The sequence below is a fragment of the Euleptes europaea genome, chromosome 13 (assembly GCF_029931775.1).
Source record: "Euleptes europaea isolate rEulEur1 chromosome 13, rEulEur1.hap1, whole genome shotgun sequence".
Classification (NCBI taxonomy): domain Eukaryota; kingdom Metazoa; phylum Chordata; class Lepidosauria; order Squamata; family Sphaerodactylidae; genus Euleptes; species Euleptes europaea.
The window spans coordinates 37,308,244-37,330,519 of NC_079324.1; the positions used below are offsets into that span (position 1 = coordinate 37,308,244).

Sequence of the window (22,276 nt, forward strand, 5' to 3'; positions counted from 1 at the left end):
GAATTTGTTGAGCCATCATGGCTAATATACATAGGTAGACCTACCCTCCATGAATTCGTCCAGCCCTCTTTTAAAGCCATATAAGAACATGCTAAAATTCCATAGGAATAAAGTTAGGGCTCTATCACACATGCTGATTAATGCACTTTCTGTCCACTTTCAATGCACTTTAACAATCATTTGCAAGTGGATTTTGCCATTTCACACAGCTGCAAAGTGCATTGTTGTGTTGAAAGTGCATTATTTAGCATGTGTGAAAGTCCCCTTAGACTAGATTCTTTCTCCTACATAGTGGTAGTACTGGAAGGTATGTGCCTTTTTCTTAAGACAGGCTGGTTATGCATAATATTATTTTGCTGCAACCATTTTAAATTTGGCAAGCAAGAAACAATGCTTTGTTCTCTTATCTTCTCCCTTTGCTCCAGTTATTGTATATGTGAGTTTACTTGGGATGTAGGCATCCTGTTTTCTGTCAAAGTCTTCCCTTGCTGCTTGTATTAAAAACAGCATAGGGTGGTATTTGATCTTGGTGAGCTTCCGGGCGCTGTTTTTAAACTTAAACATTTGCTAACATACACAACCTTTTAAAACAGCACACCAACAGCTGTTTTATCTGACTCTTTTTCCTTGTTAAAATCTCTAATGACAATTACATTTTCTGGCACAGAATACATTAAGGGAAATAAAACCTTGGATTTTAGGACTCTGCAAATGTTTTATGCAATTAATCAAGATGTGGCATGAGATTTTTTTTTTCAGGTTACGTCTAACACATTAATTGCAATTTACAGTGTTGCATGCTAAGGGGAACCCAACTGTTTAAATGTTTCCACGTACCTGTGACTTGGTGGTCACATTTTTAAAACAATATTTTTGCATTTCTATGCTGTGTGTTCCATGTAATTCACACCCGCATCTCAAACCCATGTTCACTGTTTGGTCCAATTTGTTGAAAATTTTTGTACGGCAGGTCCCCATTCAATCTCTCCGTGGTGTTGATTAATCATAGGGAAAAATTCTCCAGTTTCAGAAATCGCTTTAAATGGATGTGGGCTCCTCATCTGGAGGAAAGAACATCTCAACCCCAAATGCGTATTCACAAGAATTCTTTAAACAGTGTTTTGCCTTAGTCTGAATTCGAATTGCTCAAAAGTTGTTGGTAGGAGGGCTGCAAATTATGTTTTTTTAAAAAGGGACTATAACCTAAATTGGAGTTTAACATTCACTTGGGTGTGTTTTGGCTGGGGTGGGGGAAGGGGCAATCATGCCTTTAAAGTAATTTTTGAAACTGACTCGAGGCCAATGTATTTTACTGCATGTTGCAATCTAGATTTTCTGTAACCGAAACTGGCAGTTCTGTGTTTGACATGTAAAGCGTTACGAGTGGAATAGTTCACTTTCACACCAGAGCATGACTAGCGCAGTGCACACTCAGGTGGTCATACACAAGGTCACACTGGGGCGCCTGCCTTCCATTGGAGGAGCCTTCACTTTAATGCATGGCTTAAGGCAAGGAATGTACCCCCTGTGAAAAGCACTACGGCTTTCTGTCCAGCTGCAGCTGAATGCTTTGGAAGGTGAACTCTTGGTAGGAGAATATATTTGCCAATAAAGAAATTATGGCAAAACTATTGCAGTTTTATCCCACTCTTCCTCCATGGAGCTCAGGGGCAGCTGGTATGGTTCTCCTCTCCTCCACTTTATCCTCACGCTACACAGGCACAGCTGTATTAGTTTGGAGATGGGGTTTGTTTGGTGTATTTTGCACCGACACACAAAATATGACCCTGTGCTCCGTAATGAGCGCTTTTAAATTTACTCTGAAGTTAAACATTGGACTTGGTTTAACAAACTTTACTAGCCTCAGTCGCTAACATCTCCCAGCAGAGCTTGAACTCAACCTGCTGCTGCTCAGTTAAGACATTGCTTGGTAGTATGATAGAAAGCTGATCTAGTCCCCTGATTTAGGTTCACCAACGAGTATCTGGCTCGACTACAAAATAAACCTTTCACTGTGGCTGCCATTCCCATGTAGGAGAAGGCAGGCATAAGCTTAAGGCTGTATTCTGTTGCTTTTGCATTTTAGATCTCTGGTTGAAGAGGAGGACCCTCACATGAAAGTATCTCTTGGGAGCAGCGATATGGGTGTGTCTGCCCATCTGCAGTCTTCCAAGGCAGGGACCACGAGATTTTTCACCAGCAATACTCATAGCTCAGTGGTACTACAGGTAAGTGAACATAAAGTTCCATATATTTTGGAGGAATTTCTCTAAGATGTCTCCCGTGGGACTTTTAACCCTTTGTCTGTGTTTGATAGTGCCATTGGACGTCTGGCCATCTTGACTTTAGCTGCCCAAGGTTATCCATTTTATTTTCCGAAGTTTAGTTTAGGGATTCTTTTTTTGCCAATTAAATATTCAGATGATATTGGAAATGGTGCCAAAAATCTGGCCTTTCCCTGTAATTGAAGGAGCGCACAGTGTGAGTTTGACATTATACAAGCAAAGAGACATTTGCCCAAGATTCTTATGAATGCCTCCAAGGGAATTGGCCAAGTGAAGCTTTCTTTTCAGTGTTAATGTTTTGCTCTTCCCATCCTCTGTTCCCTGGGCTTGGAGCATGTTTCGATGGGCAATTCAGTTTCATTATCAGCATTCTGTGCAGGAGTCCAGACCCATCCTGCGAGCTTGGTTATAGCAACCATCTGGTGCTGCTACAGTGCAATATGTTGATCTGTGACTTGCATTTGCCATGGCAGTGGAGCAAGGCAAAGCTCCCAGGCTAGGTTGCATTGTTCTTTCACTGTCCGCTCACCCTGCTCACACAGCCATTCTGTTTTATTTTCTTGAAACTTCCAAGGGCTCTGCTGGCACACTGGTGGAAATGGAATGTCACAGAGATGGCCATAAACCCCCATACGTTATAGTGTCTCCCAGTCGGCATTTAAACAAAAACCCTTGAAGAGAACCTTTCAGGGTACATGTGCACCGACCTAGAGCGGAACCTGCCCTCCTCCTTCCCCTCTCTACCCCCTCTCCTGTATCCAGGAGGTCATGGCAAACACAACTCTTAGCAGGGTTAAAAAGCTGAAACTGTTAACACTGTAGTAACGAAGGAAAGCTCTTATTACCTGGATTTACGAACCAGTTTCTCATAATCTGTATTATTCTTACACATGTGGGAACCCGCAAGGACTTGCAGGATTCATCTCATTTCTCCCTCCCCCACTACTTCCTCTTTCTTTTCCCTGAAAACCCTCATAGCCCCTCCCCTTTTCCTGCTTCCTTCTCTCCTTCCCATCCAACAGCCAACCTTCATTTATCTGCCTTGTTCTCTTCAGCTTTCTTTTCTTCCCTCAGCCTCTAGGAAAGCTATAGCCCAGTTGTGTGATGGTGGCCACTGGGCCAGGCCCGATTTGCATGGTAGGGAACCCTCAAGGACCTCTGAGGGGGCACCTTGCTTTACCCTGTATCCCCCTCCCCATACTATATCTTCTTCCCCTCTTCCTGGCAACTCCCATATCCTTTCCCCATTCCCTGCCTCATTCTCTTCTTCTCAACCATTTACCAACCTACCTTTTATCTACCTCCCATCTTCAGCTATATTTATTATTTATTAATTTCATTTATACCCCACCTTTCTCCATAATGGGGACCAAAGCAATTTACATTGTTCTCCTCTCCTCCTGTTTAATCCTCACAACAACCCTGCAAGGTAGGTTAGGCTGAGAGTACATGATTAACCTTTCCCCCCTTTTTACCCCCCCCCAAAAAAAACACACACACAGAAAAAAACACAGAAAACTTTTTAAAAAGATATACATAATATAAAAACAAAAATATAACAGTGCTGGTGGAACTAGACATAAGTTCCTATAAATGGTCTCAAAATATCTAAATATAAGTCCATGTGCAATTGCCGTCTATATGCCATGCATTCAAATATTGATAGAGTTCTACAGTCCTCAATCCACTGATTAGGCCTGTATCTTTCCAGTGTGGTAATATAAGTCTTTTAGCTGTAGTAAGGGCATGGAGGGTCCATTTTGTGTGATTAATCTAAAATCACCTGATGAGCTTCCACAGGAAGATGGGGATTCAAACCTGAGATCTGTCCTCTGGAGAAAACAGCTGCTTTGGAGGGTGGAGTCTATAGCATTACATCCAGCTGTGGCCCCTGCCCTCCCCAAACCCTGCCCTCCTCAGTCTCCACCCCAAAAATCTTTAGAAATTTCCTAACCTGGAACAGGCGACCTTAGTCAGGCCTGGCCCCAATGAGTCCACACTCAAATGCCAAAATAGCCCTGTAAAGGACCCTGCCTCCTCTGCCTTTTACTCACTGAAACCCAGCCTGGAATGTTGTGGTTGCCTAGCAACAGCCACTGAGGGAATTGTTTGTTAAAGCTACAGCTGCTTCTTTTATCATTCTTTCAACAACAAAGAATATCCCTGAAAATACTAGAGGAAAGCTAATACAGTGTTTCAGAATCTTGCCTTATGAAACATTTAATTCATAATTCTAAAAGTACAGTTCATAAAAGGTTTCGCTGGTGTAGGTTCCCATTTTTGTTGTTGTTGTCTCTTTCAGCCCTTCCTGTCTCTTAACCATCACTGCTATTTGTGGAGCCTTTCTTGCTTTGGGAACCAGAGCTGGACGCAGCTCATATTGTTTAGCAAACTCCTTTCTTTCTCATTATTTAGTTCTTTTACATCTGAATTGTTGTATCTGAATTTGTATGTTCTCTTTAGCTTCTAGGTCAGTTCTCTCTTTAAAAAATGGTTTTTCAGTTTATCAGAAGAAATTTACATGGGAGTACCTGGGGAGTGGAGGGGCCTCCTATTTAAGTTTTTTCCATTTATATTTCTATGCATAATACTCTCATTACAATTTTAAACAGAGTTACACCCTTTTGAGTCCACTGACTTAGAAGAATGTGACTAAATTTAGGATTATACAGTTGATAACTAAACTGTACCTTTTTGAGTTTGGGTGCTGGTTGCAGAATGAAATAGCTTATAAGGAGCTAGCATCTGGTGACTTTTGTAGATTGTGAATTCAAACTTCATTATTCTGTACTAGCTGAGTGAGTTGTTCTTAATGAGGGATCTAGGACTGAGTTGTGGAAAAATATCATGGGGCAATTCCATAGGGCTAGTCAAATCTTGTCAGGATGCCTTTTCTGTTTTTCATCTCAAATCTGTATGAGTGTGGTGTTTTAGTGAGGGACCAACTGCTCACTAAGTTTCAAAATCTTTCTGGGATTATTCTTAGATACTGACGGGGCCTTTCAACCTCAATTCAGACTGAATGTGCAGCCGGTGGAAAATGTATTGGTCCATGCCTAAGGCGACTTGGGACGAGTCTAGTGATCAAACCAAAGGTCTCCCTGAAAAAATGTGTCTCTGAGGAGAAAAGCCTGTCTTCCTCAGAGAAAGTCGGCTGTTCAGAATATTCTATCAGGCGGCAGTGTTTCCTTACCATCTCCTTCACTTAAAGGCTTTGTAGCAACTGTTTTGATAGGAAAGTTGAACACGAGTCGACACTAGGGGAGCAAGGACCCGGTTTCAACGTGGGGCTGCTTAAAAAAAAAAAACTCAGAGCCACCCCTATTTCTCAGTTCCTTGACCTTGTTCCTGTAACTGTGTGGCCAAACCTGTTCACAGAGTCTCTCCTCTTGTAGGGTTTCGACCAGCTTCGAATAGAAGGTCTGCTTTGCGATGTGACGCTTGTGCCAGGCGATGGGGATGAAGTGTTCCCTGTTCATAGGGCGATGATGGCATCGGCTAGTGATTACTTCAAAGCCATGTTCACAGGTACAGTTAATGGTACTCGAGCATTAAAAGGCCCGGCCTGTGAGAGTGTCTTCAAAGCATGTCATCCAGCAATCTCCATTATTTTCAAGTTGATGCTCATGTATTAAGCAGCCTTGTCTCCAGGTCAAGAGTGATTTTTTTAAAAACAAAAACGGGAAGAGCTTTCAAGCCTTAACTGTATTTTCTCTGAATTTTTCTTCTCAGGTGGGATGAAAGAACAAGACTTAATGTGCATTAAGCTCCATGGCGTGAACAAAATAGGTTTAAAGAAGATCATAGATTTTATTTATACTGCAAAACTTTCTCTCAACATGGACAACCTCCAGGACACTTTAGAAGCTGCCAGCTTTTTACAGATCTTGCCAGTTTTGGACTTCTGTAAAGTGTTTCTTATATCTGGGGTAAGACCCTTTGAGTTAATGCTCAGTTTGCCTTCCTTTTGAGTTTTAAAGCACAGTCAGCTCCCCAGCTTGGAGGATGCCTTGCCCACTTCAATTTGGAGCAGGCATGGTGACTTTAATAGCTGTGGTAGGGAGTTTTGCAGTTTAATTCTTCTGTAGCAGAGATGGAGAGGCAAGACTAGCTTGGCTGATGGCTAGGCAGTGAGTGATCTTGCTGGCCAGATGCTTGTTGGTGAACTTCCGTTCACATTCTTGCATGCAAAGAAGCTTCTGCAAATAAGCTTAGTCTTGATAACACCCGGGATATTCCCCCCCCCCCAAATAAACCTCAAGCAAAGCTACATTACTAAGTTTAAGTATAAATAAAACTTAAGGCACATATTTATTTCGTTTTTATGCTTTGGGTGGAAACAATGATGTCTTCTTCATACACCTCATTATCAGTAGGATACTTACAGCCCATTCCTGAGGTGGGGGCTGAAAGCTCTCTGGAGGCAGTGTGACCCCACCACCAGTGTAAGTGGCCTCATATCACGGAATAAGAGGCACTTGACACTGGCGGCGGGGGCTGTTCCGGCGGTGCCTGTGCGCTGCAGAGCTTCACGCTGCTTCTCTGACACCTAAATCCCAGAAGAGAGATGCGGCGCTGGCGTGGGGGGGGGGCGTTCCCATGGGCGGAGCTGACGGTAGTCAGCTTCCAAAGCCCCTCCAGCCTGGGAATGCCCCCTTGAACAACAGCGTTGCAGCATCACTTATTCTATGGGGGGAAAACCCCCATTTTCTTAAAACCTTTTGAAGGGCTTTTTTAAGCCTTGTGGCAGCCGGGGAACCTATTTGGAGGTGGTGCGGAGGTGCCTTGGCTTTGCTGTCCCTAGCCGTCGCAAAGCTCAGGCATGAGCGGTTAGCCTATGTAAAATGTCCACCTGAGAAATGTGAAGCCTGTATACGACTCCGGTGTATCATGTGGATATGCTTGCAGGGATTCTAAACATTCATTGTAGTATGTGCACATGGTGTTGGAATTGAATTTTCCGAACTTGGGTTTTCCAAACACGAAGTGTCCTTATGCCTCACATGAGTGGACAAGGTGCATTGTCAGACTTGGTTTGGGGTGTACTTGCATGCGGGGTAGGTGTTCAACGTGAAATGAAAAGGGCCCCGCACCTGTCGCTAGGAGATAAAAAGTAAGGCAAAGGCCAATATTGCAAAATAAATACATATTTTATTACTCAGTTAAAATCCCCCAAAGCCCCTACACGTTTCTCCAAGGGGCTTCTTCAAGGGAATCTGTTAGTCTTGCAGTGATTTTTCAAGAAGAGTACAAGATCAGGGTTGGTGTGCAAGGCACATGGCAGGGTTTCTGAAACTTAAAGAGAGATCTGAAGGTACTGGTTGAGAGCTGTCGTCTTTTGCTGTTGCAGGAGTTTCAAGGGTCTTTATGTAACAGCTGGGCTCTTTCGGGTTCGGAGACGCTACATAGGTTTTGTTTGCACTCTGGTTTCGGCAAAAGCATCTCATGGTTATATAAGGGCCATTACCTAAAATTTATTTAGGTGTTTTGGTCAGGGCAGAAGGGCTTAAAATCCTCATTGCCTTTTAACTGGGTTATGCTTTAAAAAGACAGACATGTCCATGCCATTTTGCAGATTGCTTGTGCATGCTTTGCTCTCAAACCTGGGCTAGGGCTAAGGGAGACGCTGACGTGACATTGACTTACAAGCGACCATTAAAAATGGCATTGATGTGGATTTTAAGACCCGCATTAAGATCCACGGGGGTTGGGAAATAATCTGAGACTGCCCCAAGGCAGAGTAAGAAAAAGCAAATTGTGAAGCATTTTGCATTCTGAAGGTTCTGTGTGAATGTCTCCATTTTCTGTTTGAGCTGCATAATCCTAGAGCCTGTGTTTTAAGTCCCCCAATTTCCTGTTAGACATCAGTCAGTACTTCACAGGATGAGTAGAACTCTGAAGCTGGTCTGGACTCAGATAAAGGAAACAATGTTGAAATTCTGGACGTCTGGACACTGAGGTCCAGAGGACAGCCAAGAGGCAAGGAGAGATCCACATACTTTATCCCTGGCTTTAGCAAAGAGGATATAGGATTATCTGTGTGTCAGTTACGCTTGCAAACCCATTAACTGCTGGCATCTCCCAAATCCTCTCCTTTTTCATTTCTGTTACTGCCGCTCCAATTTATTTCTCACAATTTTCTGGCTTCTGCTAGGTTATTTGGGTCTGCTGTCATCAGCTACTCCTATCTCAGGCATTTTCTTTCAGCTGCGATAGTTGTATCTGACACTCCTTTCCGCCTTCCTCTGCTGCTAAGCTATGCAACCAAAGAAATTCCTGCCACTTCTCAAGACAAAAGATATTAAAGTTCTCCAGCTTGGTTTTTTTTTAAAGAGACGAGCCAACACAACATAAAGCCAGTTGGATGGATGCAGCCCCCTTCCTGGCTATATATAGCTCTTTGGACAATTCCCATCACATGCAGTTCGTTGCTACCTCCTTATAGTAACATAGGCAGCCCCCATCAGTCCCTTAGTGATTGGGTGAGAGAATACTCCACATAATGGCGTTTGCATCGCTTTCCCCAGTATGTTACAGCTGGTCAACCATGCTGAATGGCTTTTCTGGGTTCATGGCCCCCTCCTTGTGGGGCTTGTCAGGAACTTGTTGGCACCCTTGAGTGCTGTTGCCAAGCACCAGCAGAGAAGAAAAGGTTTTTTTTCGGGGGGGGGGGTGAGTGGACTGAAATGGAGCAAGGAAGTCTGAAGGAAAAAGGGGTGGTGGTAGAGTAACAAACTTTTAGGGTTGGAGATGGCTGACTTGTGTTTGTGAGGAGAGAAATGCATGGTAGGGTTCAGAAATGAACGAGCCGGGGGGTGGGCAAGAGAGCCTTGAGAGGGGAAGTGAGAGAATAGATTGAGGTGAGTTGCCTGTGATAATAAAGAGAGGTTGGAATGGGGGCAACTGAGGAGTGAGGTTTAGAGAGGCCTGTAGGGGGGAAGGAGGTACCACTGGCTACAGAGAGCTAACTATGGGTTGGAAAGAGATGGCAGTGCAGTGGGGCCTGTGGTGGTACATATAGACAGTGTACCAAGAGGCACAAAGAGGTGAGTTGATAGAACATGGGACCCCAGTTGGGGTGTGGTTTTGTGTATTGATTTGGCCCTCTTGAGTTAATATTAGTGGTCCTCCATGCAACTTGAGGTGTGCACTCCTGTCCTTTACTGCTTTGTGTCACAGCATGGACGGCTCTTGTAGTCAGGTTGCGCAATACTCTGGAGCCGTCTGTGGTATAGGTAAAATCTAAAGAAACCAATACTGATCCTGATCCAATATTGGTCCTTTGACCCATGTTAGAAAAAGTGACAGTATGGCTCTAGTTCTTTTCAAGGGAGGTGTTGCTTTTTCATTCATTTATCCTCAAAACACCCCTGTACAGTTGGTCTCTCTTATTTGCATGGTTATATTATAGGTAGGCCACTGAGACCAGGTGGGTTGTACGAAGCCTCCCTGTGCATCTCCATTAAAATCTGCAAATGAAATCCAGCAGCTTCAGACATAATAATCTTAAACTGTAATTTGTCCGGTGTTCAAACATCTCATTAGGAGTCCTTATTTTGTTGTTTTTCAATTATTTTTTTATTTTCAAAAGAATAAAGGAAAGAACATAAAAAAGGGGATGGGGGGAATGGGGTATTACAATAGTGCTTCAAAAAGATTGTCTCTACTGTTCAATTATTTATCATTAGAAAGACAGAAATACACACACACACACATATATCTATCCATACATACACTGCGTGGGAATATGCCTTTTATCCCATTTTAATCTCTACATTCTAAAGTGTGATATATTTATTCTCTATTGCTATATTTCTGTTAAACAAAAAAAAGAGAATACCATTAAAATTAGTTTAATATTATCCATATTCAACTCCTTGTAACTTACAGTTTTCACATAAGCATAATAAAGCCTCCAATTTAGAGAAAAATTTTCTCTGGGTCTTGTTAAGGCTTCCTGCTATGGATCTGTTTTTCTTGTTACCATCTTAAAACTTAATTTTCAGATAAAAAAAAAAGCAACCTGGCAATCAAAGGCACCTTTATATCCTGCAACAACCTATAGCTAGATAATTTGATAGTAATCTTATAGGGCTGCCTGAGAGATTGTTCTGACACTTCCATTGCATACCTGGTTGGAATACCAGAGTGTCAAATCCTAAACTGCTACCAGGAAGCAAATGGAAACTTGTATTTGTATTTTTTCGTTTTTGTGCCATTGTTCATCCAAAATTGGCTCCATAAGAGAATCATAGTGGCACAAATTACATTAAGCTCAAATGTTCATTAGGCAGGCGGCTGTCACCCGGGTCTGGATCCAGGCATATTGGAGGGCTGCTTGTGTGCTCGTTGCCCTCCCTCTTATGGAAGGCAAATGGATAATGGGATTTATGAGGCTTAACTTTAAGCAAACTGTTTGGAAATCGAGAACTTCAGTTGGCTGGAATGGGAAGCCCTGTCACTAGTTTTAAACTTACATGAAGCTGCCTTATACTGAATCAGACCCTCGGTCCATCAAAGTCAGTATTGTCTGCTCAGACTGGCAGTGGCTTTCCAGGGTCTCAGGCAGAGGTCTTTCACATCACCTATTTGCCTAGTCCCTTTAACTGGAGATGCCGGGGATTGAACCTGGGACCTTTTGCATGCCAAGCAGATGCTCTACCACTGAGCCATGGCCTCTCCCCGTGGCTCAGTGGTAGAGCATAAATGTATGCTATTTTGAGTTTTTCTTGAAGTTAGAGTCCATTTTGCATGAACAATCCGTCAGTTGGGAGTTAGGAAAGTTAATGGTGTGATGCAGAAATGCAGTCTTAGGGAATTTACCATGCCATTGCATGCATTCTTTTGGTTCATTACAGAATTCACATCTTATGTGTTTCTTACCCTTGAGACTTGTGCAAGAAGGGACCAGAAGGGACTGGAATAGCACTAGTTTTGTGCAGTTTTTAAAAATTAATACATATATTTCTATATTGCCTTTCTTCAACATGGCACACTCAAGGCAGTTTACAGAAATAAATATCCAGCGGATCACAAGATGATCCAGTTAGAACTTTCCCCATATAAAACCAGCAGTCTAAAAATCAACGTACCACCAATAAAACAAAGCTAACTGTATTAAATAAGATTAAGAGGCCTTTTGTAAAAGACCCTTTTACAAAAAAAAAAGGGGGGGGAGACGAGTTTACAAAACTTGTGAAAAAGGAGGGAGGGTTCTGTTGGGACCCCCCCAGGACCCTGTTCCTGCACTCAGGAGACACTGCCATAAAAGCCCTGGACTGGCACCCTGCAATACTTGCACTTGAATGGACTCGTATAAGGAGAAGGGAGCCCTTCAGTTATGGGGGTCCCAGGCCAAAGAAGACTTTAAAGATTAAAACCAGCACTTTAACTTGAATCTGGAAGCAAATAGGCAGCCTGTGCAGATGCCCTAGACCAGGGGTGGGGAACCTTTTTCCTGCCAAGGGCCATTTGCACATTTATAACATAATTCAGGGGCCACACCAGGTGTAAATCTCCCGGTGTGGGGGGGGGGAGAGGCTAGGGTTGACAGGTCTCCAGCCACCGCCTGGAGGTTGGCAACCCCAGGGGAGGCCACACAGAGAAGGCCTGCATGGCGCCCCCACTCCCCCCTCCAGGCGGGAGGACAGCCAGTGGTGGGCCCGAGCCAGGGGGGCGCAGCCCACAGTCGATTGGCAAGGGAGGAAGGAAAACAGAGAAAGGGAGAAAGAAATGGAGGGGGAGAAAGAAAGAAAAGAATGGAGGGAAAAAAAGAAAAGGACGGAGGGAGACAAAGAAAGAGACAGAAAAAGGGAGAAAGAGAGGGAGAAAAAGGAGAGCGAGTGACAGAAAAAGAGGAAGAAAAGAGAGAAAAGCCTTTTCCCCACACACACCTGCTGGCCCCGCACCACTGGGCCCGTCTCCCCGCCCACCCACGCACACACCCGGCAGCGCACGGAGCCCTCCCCCCCCAGAGTCCACAAAAGCACCCCCCCAAAGCCCTATCGGCTTCCGCATGCATGCTCTGCCGCCGGGAACCGCCGGCCTCTTTTCCCCCCTCCCTCTCGCTGCTCAACAGCCGATAGGTAGTGAGAGGGGCTTACAATGTGCTGCGGCGTTCCTGCACGCAGCGGCTGTAGGGGGCAGCCTTGGGGGAAGCGTCCCTCCCCTCTCCTCTCGCCGGCCGACAGTCGGTGAGAGGAGGTCCAAAGGGCGCCGCAGCACCCCTGAAGCCGCGGCCCCAGGAACACCCTCGGGGAGGGCCGCCCTGCTCCCCGCCTCCGCAGCAGGGCCCCAGAGCTCCCAAGGGCCACAAAAAATGTCCTCGGCGCTGCATACGGCCCCCGGGCCTAAGGTTCCCCATCCCTGCCCTAGGCACTGCCATTAGCATATTAAACCGATTTTAATCTTATGCAGAAGATGAGCCCCCATATTCTGTTCCAACTGTAGCTTCTGGGGCTGTCTTTAAGGACAGCCCTATGTACAATGAGCTGCAGTAATCTAGTGTGGCATTTGGCCGATTACTGCAAGAAACAGAGTGCTGGGCTTAAGGGGCCTGCGCGGTGAACCATTATGGCACCGTGTGTGGTTTAAGAGACCCGGAGGGTTTTTTGAAACACACATCTCTGCATAATTTTATACCACTATCTGGATCCACATGATGCAGGCAATCTGCTGGGTACAATGCTCTTCCCAAGTTTCCTATTGCAGTGTTAGACATCCGTTCAAGGCTCAGTTTTCTGGTGTTCAGTTTTCTGATGTTGCCAGCGTGGTGTAGTGGTTTGGAGTGGTGGAGTCTGATCTGGAGAAGTGGGTTTGATTCCCCACTCCTCCACATGAGCGGCGAACTCTAATCTGGTGAACTGGGATGGTTTCCCCGCTCCTACACATGAAGCCACCTGGGTGACCTTGGGCTAGTCACAGTTCTCTCCGAATTCTCTCAGCCTCACCTACCTCATAAGGTGCCTGTTGTGGAAGGGGAGGAAGGGAAGGTGATTGTAAGATGGTTTGATTCTCCTTATAGATAAAACCGGCATATAAAAACCAACTCTTCTTCTTTAGAGCAAGGATGTCAAACATATGGTCCATGGGCCAAACCTTGCCCTTTGAGAACTCTTATCCGGCCCGCAAGCCAGCTAAGGCAGCCATCCCACCCCCCCCCCCCAGTCCCGATTTGGGCTGGTGAGGCATGGCCCAGCCCGACCAAGAGACATTTATGTCATATGTGGCCCTTGTAACAAATGAGTTCAACACCCCTGCTTTAGAGGCTAGTGCTTCATTGGCTAGTCTTCAACACATGAAGCTGCCTTCTACTGAATCAGACCCTTGGTCCATCAAGGTCAGTATTGTCTCTTCAGATCAGCAGTGGCTCTCCAGGGTCTCAGGTTGAGGTCTTTCACATCACCTACTTGGCTGGTTCCTTTAACTGGAGATGCTGGGGATTGAACCTAGGACCTTCTGCATGCCAAGCAGATGCTCTACAAACAGAGCCACAGTCCCTCCCCTGTGTTAGCTCGAATGTGCTTAAAAGAACACGAAGCTAGACATTCAAAAGAGTTTTGATTCCTCTTTTCTTCCCCTCAAATAGGTTTCCTTAGAAAACTGTGTTGAAGTGGGACGGATTGCCAATACGTACAACCTCACCGAAGTGGATAAATACGTGAACAATTACATCCTCAAGAACTTTCCTGCATTGTTAAGTACTGGCGAGTTTGTGAAACTCCCCTTTGAGCGCCTTGCCTTTGTCCTTTCGAGCAATAGCCTTAAGCACTGCACTGAGCTGGAACTCTTCAAGGCTGCCTGCCGCTGGCTGCGGTCCGAGGAGCCGCGGATGGAATTTGCTGCAAAGCTCATGAAGAACATCCGGTTCCCACTGATGACCCCGCAGGACCTTATCAACTACGTCCAGACGGTGGATTTCATGAGGACTGACAACACGTGCGTGAACTTGCTCCTGGAAGCCAGCAACTACCAAATGATGCCCTACATGCAGCCCGTTATGCAGTCGGAAAGGACGGCCATCCGCTCGGACAGCACCCACCTGGTCACGTTGGGTGGGGTGCTGCGGCAGCAGCTGGTGGTCAGTAAGGAGCTGCGGATGTACGATGAAAAAGCACACGAGTGGCGGTCGTTGGCGCCCATGGACGCACCCCGGTACCAGCATGGCATCGCTGTGATTGGGAACTTCCTTTATGTCGTTGGCGGTCAGAGCAATTATGACACGAAAGGCAAGACGGCGGTTGACACTGTGTTTAGGTTTGATCCCCGCTATAATAAGTGGATGCAAGTGGCTTCTTTAAATGAAAAGCGGACCTTCTTCCACCTAAGTGCCCTCAAAGGACATCTGTATGCAGTTGGTGGTCGGAATGCAGCTGGCGAGTTAGGTGAGTGCCTGAGGCTGAAAACTCCTTGCTTTATATATATATAAAAAAATCAGTGTTGTCTTACATGCAGACGTCCCTAACCTAGTTTCCTTTGACAATTTTTTTTTGTGCCTAACATCTGAAGAAATGGACACCGGAGATTTGAATGGCCTGTGTTTTCACTGGAGTAAAATACAAAATGAGAGGCTCTGCCTGCTAATTCTGGGCTTTCTGCTGAGTCTCTTCATGCTGATCTTGTGGGCTTCTCTGAATCTCGGTTCTGTTTGCTTTGCCTCTGCCTCTTCAATGCCAAATACACGCAAATTGACAGTGTCTGTAGGATAGCATATGAGCATCCAGTCCTGGGGAGTGGTGACCTCCTGTAATTTATTTGGCATGATAAGGTTTAGCATCTTCCTGTTCTTGTTTAAAATCTTGGACATTTTCTGGGCTGTTTCACAAGTTGCATTGATTTGCATAAGCAGCAAGATCCATTTGTATGAAAATCAGTATCTGGCTGCCTGCGCTTTTGATCTCGAGTCTGAAATACTTGCTTTTCCTTTTCATTAATTGCACTGCGAGTCATTTTTCACTTTTATTGCAACCTTCATAAATATTTGCAGCGCAAGGATGAAGAATTAATGTAGTCTGCTCTTACTCCAGTAACAGAAAGGGCTAGGAGAAAAAGGAGCCCGTGAATCTTCATTTCATTTGGTGGTAGGAGATGAGTGGGCCAGATATCCCCTTCTCGCTGCAAAGAGAGGAGAATCACATAGCAAGCCTTCCTAGGGGCAATTATGAGAACCTGCCTGAAATTTGCTTTCCTGGTCTTCCATTAGGGAATGCTGATATGCTCTTGGCCAGTGTTGACTTGAGGGTATTCTTCTATTGCAGAACAACTTCACACGCGTCTTGTAAATGTCAGAGCATTTACACAGTCCACTTGTGTGCAGCCATGACTCAAATGCGAGGGGTGGGGCAGGAGATGGATTTTGAGACGGAGAATATCCTCTAGTATCTCCTCTTGAGCCTAGTGGTTGGGCTCCATCTCATTGCCTTGGCTAGCTCAGCTGAAGCTGGAGGCGAATGCAAAGCAGGTGGCATTAGAGACTCATTTCTCTTATGCTGAAGTGTCTGGCTTTGCATAGTGGGGAGCAGCAGGATGTGCATGTAGAGCTCTTCTCTAAGAAGCCCCAGGCTTGCTAAGTGGCTGCACTAGTCTATTGTAGCAGTGGACCTGAGCTCTTGTTCTCATGCTTACAAGGCCAGTGGCCCTATTCCATTGTTGAGGAGCAAGCCTGTGTTTCTCTTCTGTGCTGTGCACACAGCTTAATGTGCAAGGGGGATACATCACACAATTGCAGTATTCATACTGTTTTCCCCATGGGAGGTTGCATGTATTGGGAGCAGGTGCCTATGGGTCTCCCCAAAGACCTCCTCCTGCCTTGCATGCTGGGCAGAGTGGCAGCATTCACTCCTCCAGGCAGCAGCAGATATGAGCAGAATGCAAGAACCTTCTGGCTCCTTAAAGATTGACTAATCTGTTGTGGAGTAAATGTTTGTACACACAAGAGCATGAAGCAGCTTGGTGATCTGTGCATGAGCACGTACTTGGTAGGGAGAGAAATCCTGACTTACAAGGTGAGCTTTAAAAGATGAAAAGCACACATTCAGATAACACAAGACAAAACACCCGCTCACTTTACAAGGTCAGACCCAATGTCCATTGTCAGTTCCACAGCTCTCAGGGTGCTCGATCAGGATAACAGCGTGTATGCAATAATTAGCGGTCATGGTGAATTAATGGTCTGTTGTTGAATTAACAACCTGTTCAGGACAAGAGAAAATGTTGTAATTTGTTAACTCTGCTTCTTCACCATCTTTCTGCCCTCAGTATATTTTCTTTGCTTAAATAGGGAGAGCCTAAGGGGAGCTGGAAGTGTTGATCAGCTGGTTTCACTGGGCTGCTGTTTTTACTGGACACTTGTTTTCTTACCAAGACGATAAGTCTGTTTGACTTATTGTCAACTTCCCTAGAGCACTGTTGGCAAACGTAATGCTGTGCAGGTGTACAAGCTCTGGGGCGGAGTGGCTGTTGCCATTTGGGTGGCTCTGAGAGAGCACGCGTTGGGGCCCTCAGGCTTGTCCCTCTGCTGGTGAAGTGCTCTCTATTTCAAGTTGTAGGACCAGCTTTCTTACAAACCTTGCATGAAAGGTTTGTTCCATCCCAGGACTGGTTGTCCATCCTTAATAAACTAGAAGTATTTGCAGAGACCCATGGGGACTCACAAGGGATATTTGGTTATACTTCCTGCTGGGTTGGTATCCAAGTGAGAACCTAGAGCCCGATGTGGTGAAGTGGTTATAGTATCTGGCAAAGATCAGGAAGACTGGGTTCAAATCCTCATTCAGCCATGAAGCTCGCTGTGTCATAGAAATGTAAGGGATAGCAAGTAAGAATATTTCTTTACCTCTTTTGCCTCATCAGTTGGTTCGTTCACTCCTCTGGGGAAAGGCTGTAGCTCAAGGAAAGCTTACTGGAAATCCTTCAAGGGTCCAATCCTCTTTGGGGATTGGAGAGCTGTGGATTGTGTAGGATGCTCTGAAGGTTTTAGCTGGCATCAGGAAAGATGAGCATAAAGAGTCTGGCTTTGCAGAAGCGTTCCTTGGTTTTCCAGAAAGTGAACTGGCTGTATGACATGATTAAAGCTCAGGTGAACGGCAGCCATTGGAAGTCCTGGTAGAGTATTGTCCAGTGGTAAGATCCATCCTGGGCTTACAGACTCAATTCAGTTGAGGCAGGCTGTATGCAGCCGGCAGCTGTGTCGACCCAGCCAGGATGTGCCCAAAACAGGCAGGGCGGGACTGCAGACTTTGGGTTAAGTAATTGAGTATCACTGCCAGTGTATGTCATCAAGCACCACTTGGGGGAGGAAGCACCCCAGGAGGAGGCTGCAGCTGAGACAGGGCTCAACTGTCCTGGTTGGGTGACAGGGTGGAGGGGAGGAGCCAGCCCTGGGAGGGGATTGGAAGGGTGGCCTATTCAAGGAGGATCTGTGGCAACCAGGGAGGAAGACGTATTCCCCCTCAAAAGAAGTGAGCTGTGACTCACGAAAGCTCATACCCTGCCAAAAATTTTGTTAGCCTTTAAGGTGCTACTGGACTCTGGCTCTTTTCTGTTGCTACAGGCAGACTAACACGGCTACCCATTGTGATCTACCCTCTCAGGCAGCATGTGATAGTGGAGGGTATGGAAAGGAATCAGGTGATGCAACTCCCCCATCCCCTTTTAGATATGAGGCCTCGCAGGTCCTCTGCTGCAAGGAAGATCATGGTGGGACAAGGGCAGTGTGACCTTGATGGGGGGTAGAGCATCAAAAACATGCAGTGCAATTCTTACTGTAGAAGGGAATTGGGGGGGCACACTTGTGCCCTTAGTTCCCCTGGTAGTTGTCTGGCTGATGGCTTCCTTGTGCATTTATGATTGGGAGCCACCTTTAGATCCTGTAAAAAAGTGCTTGAGAGTGTGGTATAGCAGTTTTCCAAATCAGATTTACAAGACGGATTTAATAAGGTTCGGACCTGCGTCCAGGAGGCAAGGAGCCCCCTCCAAATCATTCACAAGACACCTGCCCTAAACAACCCTCCTAGATTACTGTAGTGAAGGGCATTAACATCCCCAATTGAGGCATACTGGGGGAGAGATAGAATCCAGCAAAGCCTCTTACGTATGGAAGGTCCAAGCCACGCTAGTGCAAGCATAAAACGAGCCGCCTGCAGCTCCTTCGGCCATTTGCACCCATTACAGAGGGAGGGCAATAGGAGGGTTTGTGTGTTAAAACTGGAGAAACACTTCTCAGCTTCTCAGTGTCGCATGGAATTGATCTCTGTTGAAGGTGGGAGCCAGGAAGAAGGTGACAGCTCAGATCTTCAGCTGAAATAAAGTCTTCAAATGCAACCAAATTGCTTGGGTGGAAAAACCCTTTCTTTTTAAGAGGTGGAATTGTAAGGTAGAAAAATCTCTTACAGTTCCTTGTAGCTAAAGAACTTCCATTGCTTCAGATACTGGTTTTTTAAAAAGAGAAGCTACACTTTCTACTGAAATGAAGACTTCTAAAAAAAAAAAAGGCTAGGAAAACTTCCCCTGTGTAATCAGTGAGCACTTGGTGCCTTCCCCTTGGCCTTTGTTCTTCTGTCAGGCGAATGGGTTATGACTGAATGTATGGTCACTTTGGTGGGGTTTGGCCCATGAGGTTCCCTCTTTGTCTGCTTTGACTTCTGAAGGCCTTTTTTGCGCTGGGAGGAGAGTCCTCGTGACCTGGCCTGGGCTGATTCACACTTGCATGCTTATCACTTGAAGGGTCGTCACTGGGTGGTCTGTAGTCAGCCCAGTGCGTGAACTCTCCCTGCCTTCTGCAGAGGTGATGTGAAGTACAAAGGCTCTTCTCCTCCGAGGCAAGGGCATCTTATGATTGGGTGTTTTCCCGCTGCTCCCAGGAGGCAGGACCAAACAGAACTTCCTGTCTCCTTGGCGGGAAGACCGCCCACAATCCTCAGTTTTTTTGTCCTGCCTTGTCCGGAGAGCAGCGACTATTTCTAGCTCAAGCTTAAAAAAAAAAAAAAAAATCCCTTTGTTTCTGTCCGTTGCCTGTCCTTGTTTGTTTGTTTGTCTCCTGTTTTGGTCTACCCCCCCCCGTTTCGTTCCCCCCCCTCCCCGCTAGCGCGGGTGGGCGCGGGGCCGAGGACACAGGCCCAATAATCAAAATGGCCAACGCAGCTACGGGGAGAGAGGACGATCTCCTCTCTGTGGAAGACTATCAGGCCGGCGGGCTGGTCCACTCCGCCCAAACCCCCTCCAATGACTGCAACGACGGATCATTGGAAAGGGAGGGAGCCGCGGCGAGGCTTTCGGGCGAGCAGGAAGAGCAGGCGCCAGCAAAGAAAAAGGCGCGAAAATCAGCGGCGAAGGTAGCGCCGCTCCCTGGCGCTCATAGAAAGAAGAGACGCTCCAGCAAGCCCAAGATCGGCTCCTCCAAGCCCGCACCATCATCCGCAAGACAGCCGGCTCCAGTTCAGCCTGCAACCTCTGTGCAGCCTTTGAACATCTTTGGAATACCGGTAGGGGGGCTCCAGGCGGGAGGTGGCATCCCCCCCTTCGAGCGCTGTGGGTGAGGGGAGAACATATACCAATGAGGAGGCCAATGACTTAGTTAACCTGGACCTGCAGAGACAATGGCAAGCCTTCCAAGCCTTTCAAATGAGGCTTTCCCCCCCCCTTCCCCTGGGTGGTGCAACAAGCTTCCCCACACTCTTCTTCCTTCTACCCTAATAGTACAGATAGAGAGGATCTTGAACCTGTCCCCTCTACTTCTGCTAAGTGGCCCACTAAGGTGGCCAAGAAGGCCTCAGTTCAGACCACAGTACTTCAGGAAGAGGACCCTTCCTCGGAGGAGGATCAGTCTTCTGATCCAGGGGAGCGCGAAGAAGGCGAATATGACTCTGACGAAGACATCCCGCCTTCAGATGAGCAACAGCCAAGGCTGTTTTCTGGGGATGACTTTCAGAACCTGCTAGCTAAGGCCCTGTTGGCACTGGACCTCTATGAGGATCAGGAAGCCTTAGAGGCACCTACCCCAAAGCGCAAGCGGGGAGTGCAGGAGTGCTTTCCTAGGAAACGGACCCAGACTAACACAGTACCATTTCCAGAATTTTTCCTGCAGGCCGTTAAAGACGAATGGGACAATCCCACGTCAGGGAAGCAAATCCCCAGTGGAGTTAAAAAGAATTACATCTTAGCACCCCATGCCATGAGCCTTCTTAAGGTTCCCCTGGTGGAGGCTCCTGTTATTGACCTTCAAAACCCTGGCCTAGTTCCTGAGGATGGTGCTGGATCCATCAAAGACCAACTAGACAGGAAAGCTGAGGCGTTGACTAAGAAGGCTCATGAGGCTGCTGCCATGGCCATCCAAACAAGCGCAACGACGTCCATTTTTGCCAGAGCCTCTTACCTCTGGATAAAGAAACTAATCCAGCTAGTTCCTCAGGAGAACCAACGCGTGGCTGCTGGCCTGGATAGGGTCCTCAAGGCAACTTCCTTGATGGCGGATGCCTCTCTGGACACAATTTCCTTTTCAGCCAAATCTATGGCTTCAATCACCTCTGTTAGGAGAGCCTTATGGCTCAGAGCTTGGCCTGCTGATTTCAAGGCCAAATCTTCCTTGATGGCCTATCCCATTCAAGAAGGGAGATTATTTGGAGAAAAATTAGACAAAATCCTAGTAGAAACTAGAGACAAACGTCATGTGATGCCTAAGCAACTCAGAAAGGACAATCGCCCATCTGGATACCAGTCCTTTCGTGCTCCCAGAGCGCCCTTCAGGTACAGATCAGAATCTAGAAAAGGATCCTGGGGCTCAAATAATAACAATTCCCGATCATTTCGTAAAGGCAGCAGGTTCTTAAGGCAGGGTCAACAAACTCTCTCGGACAAATCCGACAAGTTTGCTAAACCTAACCCCCAATGACTCTACATCTCTTCATATTGGGGGAAGGCTGCAGGCGTTCGCGAGCAGGTGGCAACATTCAAACCCCGACAACTGGGTTATGCCAATCGTTTCCAGGGGTTACCTCCTGGAATTTTCTATCCCACCTCCGGATCGCTTCATCCTTTCCCCCCTACCAGCAAAGAGGAAGAAACATCTAAGAACCCTTCAAGCTATTATCCATCTCCAGCAGCTGATGACCATAGAGGTTGTTCCGACCCAGGAAAGGTTCCAGGGAGTATACTCCATCTTTTTTACGGTCCCCAAATCAAATGGGGACTGGAGAGCAATCTTGGATTTGAAATTTGTCAACCGCAGGATCCAAAAGAAGCGTTTTCGAATGGAAACACTGCGTTCAATTGTGGAATCTCTCCTCCCGGGAACCTACATGACGGCGTTAGACCTCAAAGAAGCCTATCTTCATATCCTTATCCACCCTACTCACAGGCGATTCCTCCGATTTGCTTATGCCCAGGAACACTATCAGTTCAGGGCACTCCCCTTTGGGCTTTCCTCAGCGCCCCGAGTCTTTTCCAAGATCCTCATCACCATCATGGCAATTCTCAGACAGGAATCCATCCAAGTCCACCCTTATCTGGATGATATTCTGGTATGCGCCCAGTCCCGACACCAGTCCCTGGCGGACACCGTGAGAGTTGCGCAGATCCTGCAGGAACACGGGTACATTCTCAACTTGGAGAAGAGCTCATTGGAACCATCACAGAACATCATCCATCTCGGAGTTCACATAAACTCAACCACAAACACTCTTTCCTTACCACAGAAAAGAATCCACAAAGTAATCAACTTAGCCAAAGCGGCAATACTGAACAAAAGATCCACCTTAAAGGCGCTAGCGAAGCTCATGGGTCATATGGTCTCGAGCATAAACATCGTTCCATGGGCGAGATTCCACCTGCGCCCACTCCAATGGCTACTCCGGCCCTTTCAGAGAGACATTACCCGCAGGATACACAAACAAATCCAAGTACCATTCTCAGTGAAGAACAGCCTCCGGTGGTGGACCAACCCTTCCAATCTGAGCAAAGGCCTAGAGTACATACACGAAGATCCGCTGCAGGTCTTC

At 46.4% G+C, this 22,276-nt stretch overlaps 1 protein-coding gene across 6 annotated transcripts in view; it reads left to right on the forward strand.

The window, feature by feature from the left end:
• The window catches only part of KLHL13 (kelch like family member 13), a 63,915-nt gene that overhangs the window by 34,700 nt on the left and 6,939 nt on the right, over positions 1 to 22,276 (forward strand). For all 6 annotated transcript variants that reach the window (XM_056859476.1, XM_056859479.1, XM_056859474.1 and 3 more), the window contains 4 exons: positions 2,087 to 2,228; positions 5,681 to 5,813; positions 6,018 to 6,214; positions 13,873 to 14,668. In XM_056859476.1, coding sequence (XP_056715454.1) covers positions 2,087 to 2,228; positions 5,681 to 5,813; positions 6,018 to 6,214; positions 13,873 to 14,668 — 1,268 coding nt within the window. The remainder of the gene's footprint in view (positions 1 to 2,086; positions 2,229 to 5,680; positions 5,814 to 6,017; positions 6,215 to 13,872; positions 14,669 to 22,276) is intronic.